Raw genomic sequence first — 11,742 nt, 5'->3', positions numbered from 1 at the left:
ACTTTATCCTTAAGAAAATGTACAATAAACTAAAAAAAAGAAAAAAAAAAAATCTCTTCAGGAAAGATACCAAACAAGTGCATCAATATCTTAAAAAGCGATCGCAAAGTCAAACCATAAATATTTTGAACTGGAATTAGTAACCGTTAAATCCCAATTGAGATTAAATTCCTATTCAAAGTTGAAAATTTGAGTTTTGGAACTCAAATCTTTTTTGTCTTTGTTGTTTTGTTTCTCCCTTTGTTCCTTTCTTATTTCAATTTGCACCGATACTGGGTAAGAATATGGGAAGTGTGGAACTTTGTCAAGACTTTAGAAAAATATGGAACTTGGAAATAAAGAGATTAAACAAATGGAAAAACAAAATAAACAATTGAGAAACTGTTAAAAAAAAACAAAATCTCTACAATAAGTCATTCCTTCCAAAATGAAAAGATAGACCACACACCCCAAATACACATCATCAGAACATTGAACGTTTCTAATTTGTTTATGTTATGCTTCTTTCCCACATAAGGTGACAAATCGGAAGTTGGTTCAATGAATGAGATATGTGAGCACCAATGCCAAAAGCATTAGGATGTACGCTATCCCTTGGTCTATCGCCGTGCCTGCAAAACACAAATTAAACAAAAATCAAGTCAAGATTTAACGTATATTTCTTTTAGCGCCGATAAGATCGAGCGATTAAACTCTACACCTTATGGTGGAGTTAGATGTGAAATTATTGTTAAACTATACACGTAAACACATATGCTTGTTCTTGCTTTTAAATGAGGTGTCATTTAAAAAGATAAATTTATTGTGCGTAAACGTGTTTTTTTTACCCCCCCTAAACACATCCATTATTCTTAGTTCTAATATTATATCCGTCACTTGAAAAAGTTCGTAACAAAGAAACAAAAGTTGTTCTCTTTTCATGCCAGGTTGATATTATAGTCTTTTATTTCTATTATTTTATTCATTTTGAGGAATGAAAAATGGAATCCAAAGCCAATATTCAGATTATCGTTGTTGAAGATTTACTCAATAGCCTAAAAAGTCTAAAAGCAAGCCAATTCACAATTTTCGTCATTCATGAAACTATTTACTAACCATGAATAAACAATGTAATTAAACGGGTTTAACATTTCTCGGGAAACAAACAGAAACCAACGAAGGATACGTTAAAGGGGCGAGAGAGAGAGAGAGAGAGAGCTAACCATCGTTCGTGGGAGCCGGAGCCGGGGCGGGGAAATCTGCACGAGTGGGGGGCAAAACGACGGCGTACATGACGGCAACGATTGCAAATGCTAGTCCAAACGAGGCATTTGTAAACGCCATTATTAACCCCTTTTTTTTTTTTTTTTTTTTTTTTTACTTCAATTCTCTCCCTCCCTCCCTCTCTCCTTTGTTCTTCAAATATAAGAAATCTCTCTCTTTGGGATAAGAGAGAGAGAGAGACACACAAAGAAAATGAAGCCAAAAACACGACGAGCTACAGACAAAATTATATTATTCAAGGGTGGTGGAATAGGGTTTGGGGAAGGGAAGGCATTTTATAGTGTCGAGATAAAGGCCATTTTGATCCCATGCAAAAATATTGTGTCCACCCGCATCTTAAGGGGACCCACATACCCATGTGAAATATTTTTGACCTTCCAAAAATTTTTTATTTTTTTTTCCTTTTTTGGTGCCCATTATCTATTCTGATAATGTCTTTTTAATTTTTATTTTTTTGTTGGCTCTTAATTTTAAGCTAGCTCTGTGTTTTGTTCTTTCTAAATTAAGTCAGAGCTGTAATAGGACGAGAGACAGAGTGTATGGCATATTGACATGCATTATATACGTATATATATATATATATATGTATATATATGTATGTATGTATGTATATACACCCACTTGTTGCCAGCAGGGATTCTTCTATTTTTAATTATTATCGTTAAAAGTAATAATGACTAGTATGATAATAATGGAAGGGTGACATTCTGTTTTATTCCCTATAACTATCTATTTTGGATTGTTTAGTGAGCCTCTTCAAAAGCGATGCAAGGTTGTAATGACTTGGGAGAGGAGGCTACAAGTAGTTTTCTATTGAGGCATTTACATCTATAGAAATAAACGGATCACTAATCAGATAGTTGAGGAAAAAAAAATTTCTTGATCTGATTTCTTTCAAAATAATTCTATATATAAACTAAAAATATTGAAAATGGGCTATGTCGTATACATTACTGTCGTTCTCGGAGGGAGGAAACGACATTTAGGCTGTGTTTAGAGTTGTTTTTGTTTTTATTTTTCACGTTTTTAAGAAAAAAAATCAAAACAGAAGAAAAACGGCATTTGGCACAATTAAAGATAAAAAATAGAAATAAAAACGATTTTTTGGTTTAGTATAAAATGGGAGAGAAATGAAAAACGACTTTTAGTCGTTTTTCATTTTATATTTATGTTTTCTCCTCTCTTGAATAGAGAGAGAGACATTAATTGATTTTTTTATACTGAAAACAATCTCTTAAAAAAACTACCAAACTCATTTTTAAAAATAATTTATGTCTGCGATTGAAAACGTTTTTATTTTCATTTTTATATAAAATACAAAATCATTTTAGAATAAATTTCAAACGCACCCTTAACTTTTACCTACAAGGAAACAACATATGTTGTTTATCAATGATTCTTGTTTTCTCGAAAGGTAAAACGAATAGGGCATTCTTAAACGAGATTTAGTTATGTCTACGATGACAATTTTAAAAACATGGGAGTAAAACTTAAACGATCTTGTAGTTTTCCATTTATTCCTGTTTTTCTGGGGAAAAAAAAAGTACATGTCATCTTAAAATGTCGTTTTTTAAAGAAAGGACATGGCGTTCATTGTTTTTAAGCAGAACGACATTGTTTTGAAAGCCGACTAGACGTTTCGTTATAAGGATACGAACGATGTCACACACCGTCGTTCTTGACCAGAGCCGTAAACGACATCTTGTTTTATGTTGAGGAAAACTACGTTTGCTGTTGATTATTCTTCTTCTCGAAACGAAACAACACCGTCATTTTACAAATGTCGTTTTTCTACAAAAGCAGCACGTCATTCCTTTCCTTTAGCGCACCCAAAAAAAAAAAAAAAAACAAGTGTCGTACTTGTCAATGTTGGTTTTCTTCAAGAGGACTTGATGACATTTGGTGTTAGGCCTTGTTCAGTACTGCTTCGATGCTTTCGGCTTATTAGATCCAAAAACTGTTTCTAGAAATAGTTTGATGATCTATCAAGAATGTTTCGAGTTTTTAAAAGGCCCTTCATTTCGCGGATTTAAATTTAGAATTTAACTTTTTTGTTACAGTAAAAAATTCTCAGAAATAGTCAAATTTAACTTTTTTATTACAGTGAAAAGCTCTCATACAAAGTCATATCTCAACTCAAATTAAAAATTCGAATCAAACGAATTAAACAGACCCCAAAGCCACAGAATGATGTTTCTAAAGAAGACACTTCTCAATAAACATTGAAATTTGTATCATAATTTCATTAGTGTTGTAAATTTAATTCTAACACTTTATTGCTTATTAAGAAATTTTGACCCAATAAACTATTTTAAAAGTGGACACTTACTAAAAAATTACAGCTTTTAGTTATTTTTTTTTAAAACAAAAATAAAAGCTCTGTGGCCGTCTAAAGTAAACTTTTTTAAAAAATAAAAAAAATAAAAAATAAAATAACATGTATATATGTATATTTATGCACCATAGATCACAATGGCATAAAAGCTCATACTCTCAAATATCTCAATCATGATTCATCATAGATATATAGGACTTGTTCTTTTTTATTTTTGAGTTAAGGTGATTTGAATGATGATTTTGAGTTATAAATTGAGTTGAAGTTATAACTTAAGTTTGTGTTTGGAGGTGCACATTTGAGTTATGATTTGAATTGAGAATATATTTGAGTTTGTGTTTGGGTGAGTCAAAACTTAAATTTGTATTTAGATAGTATTTTAATAAAAACTCAATGGTGATGAAAAATTTAATAGGGTATATGGGTGAGGTTTTATTTGTCTTTTCGTTGTGAATGCATAGCAAAAAAAATCATCTCAATCAGAATTAAAACGAAAAAAGTATGATATTTTTAAGAATAGAAAAAATAATATTCATTAACTTGAGTTCGAGTTTATAAACTCGAGTTAAAGGAGAAATTTAAACTCGAGTTTAGCCTCAAACTCGAGTTCAAACTCAAATTTTACAAAAGAATATGAACTTGAATAAAATTGTAACTCGAGTTTAAATTTTTTTCTGAGTTTCGTTGCAAAAGAAACCCTTCTGCTCCCATGGCACAAGAGGTGAGTGTAGGTCCTGTTCATTTCGCTGATTTAAGTTTAGAATTTGAGTTTTGTTACAGTAAAAAGCTCTCACAAACAATCATATCTAACTTTTTTGTTACAATTAAAAGCTCTCACATAAAATCATATCTCAACTCAAATTAAAAACTTGAATCAGCGAACTAAACGAACCCATTATTGCATCTCACAAAACTTTATAAGCCGCTTGCAACTAAATAGATGGTGGTGGAGGAGGTGGAGTGAGGCCAAAGAAAAGCTCCCATGGCAAACTTCCTCTTCTGCTCAACACTTCCCATGGCCGGGAGGCCGTATTCCGAGAGAAGCCGATCGACCTTCCACTCTGGCATCGTCTCGTACTCCGATTTCGAGTACTTTGGATAGTGCAATGGCATTTGGAAGAACGCAGTTGCCTCTTTCCTTTGCTTATCATTCCCTTCAGCACTCGTAAAGGACTCCATTTATGCTTCTCTCTTTCTTCTCTCCCTCACACACATACAGATTATAGTCTCTCTTTGAGGCCTTATAAAGAAGAAGAGTAAAAAAGAAAATAGGTGGATTCTAGACAAAAACGTTTCCTTTTTCAAAGGCACAAGGATTCGATTCCTAAGAAAATTGTCTGGCTAAACCAGCAGGCTACAATTTTAATTCTAGAAATGCCCTTTGGCTTCTTCTACAACAAGATATGATCCTTTCACTAAACCGGAAGGAGATTAGTGTAATTTTGTGTGTTTTAAGTATGCTGGAGCAGTTGAGAAAAGTCTCCAAACCACAATTTCTAATTCCCAAACTTCCAAAGCTTTTGTCTGCTTCCTATTATTAGGCTGTAATTTCGATTGTCTTGGTGAACTACCTTTGCACATGTTTAGCCGAAAAATAACATTCACGTCATGAAAATAACGTTTTAATACATCATCCAATCCCTCAGGTAAGTTATTATAATGGAAGTGTCCTCTATATTTTGGCCTTTCCCTAACTGCACTTCTATATTGCCAAATCTTTTGTGAGTTTGATTCTAAATGGTCTTTGAAAAATGCCACATGTCACTCAAAAGTCTTGATGATGCTGTATTTATTACATTCTCAAGGTTTACCATACCCACACGTTTTCCAATTCTTTCAATTGATTGATTATTAGGACAAGTAAGAACTTACAGAGTATGTTTGTTTCCGTTTTTGAAAACGTTTCACGTTTTCAAAAGAGCAAAAACGAAAACATTGTGAAGATTACGTTTGGTGACCCATTTTCTCAAAAACAAAATTAAGAACTCCCATTTTCATTTCCTTTTTTATCTCATGTTTCTAAAAATAATTTTTTATCGTTTTCATTTTACTTGTTTTCATTTTCTCCACCAGATTTCCTTTGACTCCTCTCTGAAATCACCAATCTCCCTCTCATCTTCTCTCCACATCTGCTGTTCTGAGCTCATCTCTTCTCCCGATAACTGATAATCCATTAATCCATCTCCAACATTCTTTCCCGAAACCGTGAGGACCTGGACGTGCTTACCAACATAGTCGAAGACCTCCGCGGCTGTCCAAGCTGAATCCAAGCCTAAACCCTTTTCATTATGCTATCTATAGCTAGTACATTGCAGCATAATGAAAAGGGTTTAGGCTTCACTCAATGTACTTTTTAGTTAACTACCTTTGTTGTTTTTTTTCTTTTTTCTTTTAATGTTTTAAGTTGCTAAAACATTTTAAACTCTGTCCAATCACGTTTTCCTATTTACAAAAATGGCTCTAAGTCTAGGCATAACTTAGATAAAGATGGTCGCAATCTATATGATGATCGAATTAAAACTCAATGGCATGATCACACAATCTATATAAGATATAATGAGAAGAAATGTAAAATTTCCCAAAGCAACAATTCAATTCCCCAACCCATTAGGTGTTGGTTGGAATAAGTCTTTGGTTTGCTCCCATAAGGTCCGGAGTTCGAACCACCTGGTGCCCTTATATGATATGTGTCTTTTAAAAATTATAGGGTTTGCCGGAGGGCTCCAATTTCAAACTCAGAGTCACAGAGTTTAGGGGAAATCTGGACATCAAAAGAAAAATATATATTTCATTTTCCCAGCTTAATCTGATTTTGTGACAGATAATATTGACTAATGGTCATGTACTTAAGTTAAATTCACAGCGTCCGAAGATGATTACAAACTCAGCCTTCACTGAGCATTAGCCTAACGAAGCAAGTACAGGGATTAAATATCTTACAACTATCAGCATATTGTACCATAACAATTCAAGAGCTAATTTTTTCTTTTTACAGCCGATCCTAATACATGTAAAAACCGGATTAGAAACCAAAAGGGACTATAAATTTTTACACCAAGAGTGAAAAGGACCACCACAAAAAAAAGCCACTTTGAAATACACTTCTTTCTAAAGTTCCAACACTTCATAATGGCACCTTACACTGCAAATCAAGGAAGGAAGAGTGGATCCTCTTTGTTCTCGTATATAGCAAAAAGTTGCTTAGAGTATTTGGTGGCCCAATTTCTGCACCATTCGACGGCCTTGGAATCATACTTCTCCAAATCCTTTACAGACACTTTCAGATCACCTTGGGGGTCTCCACCTGTAAGAAACTCGGCCAAAGAAGTCCCTCTGGTGCATAGGGCGAAGTTTAAATGTCGGGAGAAATAGAATGATTTTATGAAACCAACCAAATGCATTGACTCATGGATTACAGAAAGTCATTAGTATAAGAACCATTTTGCATGGTACTAAAATTAATCAAGCTGTACTGAAAAAGATTAGTCAACAGTTAACACCATTGGTTTAGAAAACTTCTATCGGACAAAAAATAGTAATTGGTAATAATAACAGAAAAACAACTCGTAGAGAAAAATGGGGAGAGAGAAATATAAGACTGGTGGCATCAAACAGTAACAGAGTACAAAGGTGATTAGCTCTTCAAATATTAGAGGTTAAAATCCATACCTGAAAGCATCAAACTTGTTGAACCCACGGTTGTTGTGATGCAATGATCCCTTGCTTGCCTTTTCGTCAGCAGTCTGCTGGCGGTAAAGAGCACAAACAGCCTTCATGCACAATTCATCATCCTTGCCGAAATCTGCAAGCATGTCACCCTCTAACTCCCACTTGGAATTTTTCTCTCTTTTCCTCTGAAAATTAGATAAAATCTTAGATAAGTCTTCTTCTTCATCTGAACTACCATCGGTTTCACCAGAAACCTCATCACCTTTAGATTCATCAGAGCTGTCGACAATAAATCCACCAAGAGTTTCATCTTCATCATCTGAGCCCGTCACGTCCGACTCATCATCTTCAGAATCTACATGAGTAGAAATTCCACGACCACATCTACTTTCAGTTGTATCACTTGATGGCTTTTCCTCTGACCTACCTTTCCCCCTGCATTTCCTTAGTGGCACCAGGCGCCTCCTTGGACGGGTTGCGGATTCTTTTTTGGTGTCAACTGAAGTATTAGCATTCACATAGGAGTCATTATGAACAGGACCTATGTCCCCAAGATTCATCCTCTTGAGTCTAGAAATTGGAATGTTATCGTCACTGTCACTATCAGTATCACTCATGACCATATTTTGAGCTCGTTTCCTTTTTGGAGTCGGAACCGGTGGAATTTTTTCTTTGCATGCACCTATATCTTCCACATTGTTCCGGTCACAGTTTGTCTGCTTCAAACTCATCTCCCTAGTCATCCCCTTTTCACTAGTTACATTCCCTTCTAAGGCACACTCCAATGGGCTGACAATCTTTCCATCTCCCGCATCATCATTAGGCAATTTGACACGGGTATTATTAGGTTCTTCATCACTGTCAACGATATCAACAATGGTGCGAGATGAAGGTCTAGTAGCAGCAGGGGTAGATGGAGCCATCTTCTTACAAGAACTCTTCTCTTGCTTGAATGCCAATTGTCTTCTAACGCGCTGATTGGTGGTATACTCAACTGTAGAATCTAAACAAACACCTTTAGGTTCTTCCTTGATCCAATCATCACGTTTACACGGTGTGTAATTAGAAGCTGAACCTGCCACAAATTTGGAAAAGATTACAATAAGACTATACCTGACTAAATAATGGCATTTTAGAAAACTATGGTACAATTTTTTTTTAAGTGTCCGAGACTTTGCCCGAACTAATCTACGAGATCCATGCAAAGCGCCCCCTCTACATGGATCAGGTAAATCTCGTACCCTTGGCCCATATGCGTGGCCTTAAGGAACTGATAGTACCCAATGGGAATCGAACCTTATATCTAACCTAAGGCACTAAGTCCAAGTGACTCAACATTGAGCCAACTGGGGTTGAAAACTATGGTACAATTAGGAATTTAGGATTGCAAGTTGCTAAAGGAGTAGAAGCCCCCAACTGTATTTCAGAAACCATACAAGACACATGATAAGAAATTACCAAAATTCACTTGGTGAATAGGCAAGGCTGATTCAAGATTCATCTTTTATCTTTTATCTTTTAAGGCTTAAAGAAAATGACAATAAAACTTCAACAATTCTATTTTTCATGTAAACAAGATATGCAAGTAGAAATGCATACAAATTATAAATATCTGCAGTACAAGTAAGTGAATTTTATTTTGACACCTGCTGGTTTCAGATCACCAATCCATTTATCAGGAGAGCGGAGGATCGGCACAAAGTCCACCAAATCCACAAATTTCTCCTTGCTTCCGTCTGACATTCCAGCCAACAGCCACTGTTCACCGCCCGACACAAAATTCTTTTGCATATCTAACATCTGCAACCTCAATTCCTTAAACTTATTCTCCCAAGCCTTAGCATCTCTTTCCGCCCTTTGCTTCTCAATTTCCAAAACTGTATTCACAAGCATCAGCTCAGTAGTCCTATCTTCATCCAAGCCATCCCCAGTCAGATCAACAACTCTCTCTATCCTCTTTGCTCCTCCAAAATCTGTCTTGAATCCATCTTTACCGCTATGAATGCGCTCCTTAAGTTCATCAATCTCTCTCTTCAAAGCCTCTAGTTGTTCCTCAATAGCAAGCTTCTCAGCTTCCACAGCCCTTAACTTGGCCTCAAGTGCTTCATACTCAGTTTCCTTCTTTTCAATATCCAACTCCGAAACCACGCAATCGCCATTAGTTGCCATGATCTTCTCATCCAAATCACTACACCTGCAATCCCCCACCTCTTTTGCATATGAAATTGCGCGATTCTACCTACAAATCACATCTTCAAAATTGCTGGTCCACATTATAGAAATTCAATCAGAAAACTAAAGTGATTAAGCAAATGTATAATTTGTCAATGAATATTTCCTTAAAGAGAAACCAACTTAAAAATTTCCAAACAACGTAATCTTTCTTCTGTTACAAGAAACCAAAAAAAAATATATCATTTTTTTTATCAGCAATCAAACCAAAGTCTTTCAAAACCCAGAGACTGGTTTAATTTAACTTACACAGTGAATAAAGAAAAGAGAATGGGAAAGTTTCGAGCCTTTTCTTTTTTATTTCTTTCTTCCACACTAAATTTATAAAACTACGAAAAAAAGACCACACTAACTCAGAATTATTCCACTTTCGACCGAAAAATAAACTTGGCATTGCAATTTTCTGGCTTTCGTCTGCAAAAGGTCAAAGCTTTTCTTTGACTCAAATTAAAGAAAAATGGAAAAGCTTTGAACTTTCTTGGATACACTCTAAATTTCTTAAAGGAAAAAAGAAAAAAAAAAAGCCACACTAGATCAAAAGATTAAAGATAGAGGAAAAAAAAGGGGTAAAAAGCTTACCAGAGAAGCTGAGTTTTCTTCTTTATGGTTCACAAGCTCACAAGTCGAAGAACGACGAAGAAATGGCCGGAGTTTCAGAAAATAGACGGGAATTTAAAGCTTTACTAGGTGTTTTATTGATTTTCTCTGCAAAGAAAACCAAAACGAAACCCAAGCCCCAAGGTACCGGAGGGAGAGAGAGAGAGAGAGAGAGAGAGAGAACTGGAAATAGAAGTACAGTCTATAGTAGTAGAACAGAGGAGCGGAAGTTGGCTTTCTTGATACGGCATCGTATCGCTGTAGTTTGCTCTAACTTTTTGGCACACGTCAGCATTTTCCGACACTCTTTTTCTTTTCATTCGTTTTTTAGGTAATTAACATTAGTCCCCAAGCTTTTAATAGGTGACAATTTAAGGCCTAATTAGTTCATTGATTCGAGTTTTTAATTTGACTTCATATGTGATTTTGATTTAGTTTGGTAGTGTTATAGATTTTGAAAAAATTACTTTTAACTGTGCTGAAAAAAAAAAATTGTTACAAAAAGCAACTGAGTGTTTAGATCTTGTTCATTTCGCTGATTCGAGTTTAGAATTCGAGTTTTGCTACAGTAAAAAGCTCTCAGAAACAGTCACATCTAACTTTTTTGCTACAGTAAAAAGCTCTCACATAAAATCACATTTCAACTCGAATTACAAACTTAAATCAGCGAAGTGAACGTGAGTAAACTATAATTATAATAGATGTGTTGATTTTAAAATCAGTGTAATAACATTTAGTAAATTATGAGATCATTAAATTAATATAGATAGTTAAAAATTACGATTATATTATAATATAATATATATAATTACAATATAATATATATTATTATATTTAATATAATAAAAAATTATTATAATATAATATATTATATAATTATGATATAAAATATAACAATATTATCAAAATGGTTAATATAATTATAATATAATAAAAAATATTATAATATTACATAAAAAATAATAATATTTCAATTATAATATAATTAAAAATCACAACTATATTATATTATACTATAGTATAATAATATATATAATTATAGTATAATATATAATACTTATTATATTATATTAAATAAATAGATTATAATTAATATGTTATGTAGGGCGTAATACACTATAATAGATAATAATATTAGAATTATAAGATTATATTAATTATTATATTATTATTTATTAATATAATAAATATAATTATATCAATACAATATAATATATAATATATTATAAAATAATAATTACAATATCACATTATAATTATAATATTATATTATTAAAATAATTATAATATAATTATAATATCATATTATATGATAAAATAATAATATTAGAGTTATTAATATAATTATGATATTATTTATTACAATATTACTATTATATTATATTATAATACATTATGAGTCTGAATTTTAAATCAGGAAGATTGTAAATTTTAAATTTCATTAGGAGTATTATGAGTATTATGAAAATTTCATTAATTATACTATATTGATTCTTGTACAATCTAAAAGCTAAAGTTGTCTTTAAGCTGTTTCTAATTTTGGCTGGAGGTTCTTAAAAAATTCTTCAAAATTCACTTTTGAGGAGATTTACCAAACACTAAAATCAGCTTATGCTATAAGGAGAAGCTGATTTTATGAGAGAAAA

The 11,742-nt window shown here is 33.2% G+C and overlaps 2 protein-coding genes across 3 annotated transcripts; both read right to left on the bottom strand.

Moving 5' to 3' along the window:
- Window positions 1-407: 407 nt before the first annotated feature.
- LOC112091871 (arabinogalactan peptide 16-like) lies at window positions 408-1,323 on the bottom strand. Its single transcript, XM_024166571.1, has 2 exons — window positions 1,203-1,323; window positions 408-611 (listed from the first exon to the last, which is right to left on the bottom strand). Exons 1-2 carry the CDS (start codon window positions 1,321-1,323, stop codon window positions 538-540), a joined length of 195 nt encoding a protein of 64 aa, XP_024022339.1. The 3' UTR covers window positions 408-537.
- A 5,076-nt stretch (window positions 1,324-6,399) lies between these two features.
- Window positions 6,400-10,307, bottom strand: LOC21394715. 2 transcript variants are annotated; one of them, XM_024166569.1, is made up of 4 exons: window positions 10,079-10,307; window positions 8,914-9,519; window positions 7,268-8,342; window positions 6,400-6,931 (listed from the first exon to the last, which is right to left on the bottom strand). In XM_024166569.1, exons 2-4 carry the CDS (start codon window positions 9,434-9,436, stop codon window positions 6,748-6,750), a joined length of 1,782 nt encoding a protein of 593 aa, XP_024022337.1. In that variant the 5' UTR covers window positions 9,437-9,519; window positions 10,079-10,307; the 3' UTR covers window positions 6,400-6,747. The 2 variants fall into 2 exon arrangements, with proteins under 2 accessions (XP_024022337.1, XP_024022338.1); XM_024166570.1 differs by having other exon boundaries at window positions 8,914-9,506.
- Between the last annotated feature and the right edge of the window lie 1,435 nt (window positions 10,308-11,742).

This window comes from Morus notabilis, unplaced genomic scaffold (genome assembly GCF_000414095.1).
Source record: "Morus notabilis unplaced genomic scaffold, ASM41409v2 Scaffold812, whole genome shotgun sequence".
NCBI classification, from domain to species: Eukaryota; Viridiplantae; Streptophyta; class Magnoliopsida; order Rosales; family Moraceae; genus Morus; species Morus notabilis.
The sequence above is the reverse complement of the archived record's forward strand: the minus strand, read 5'-3'. Positions and strand labels throughout refer to the sequence as shown.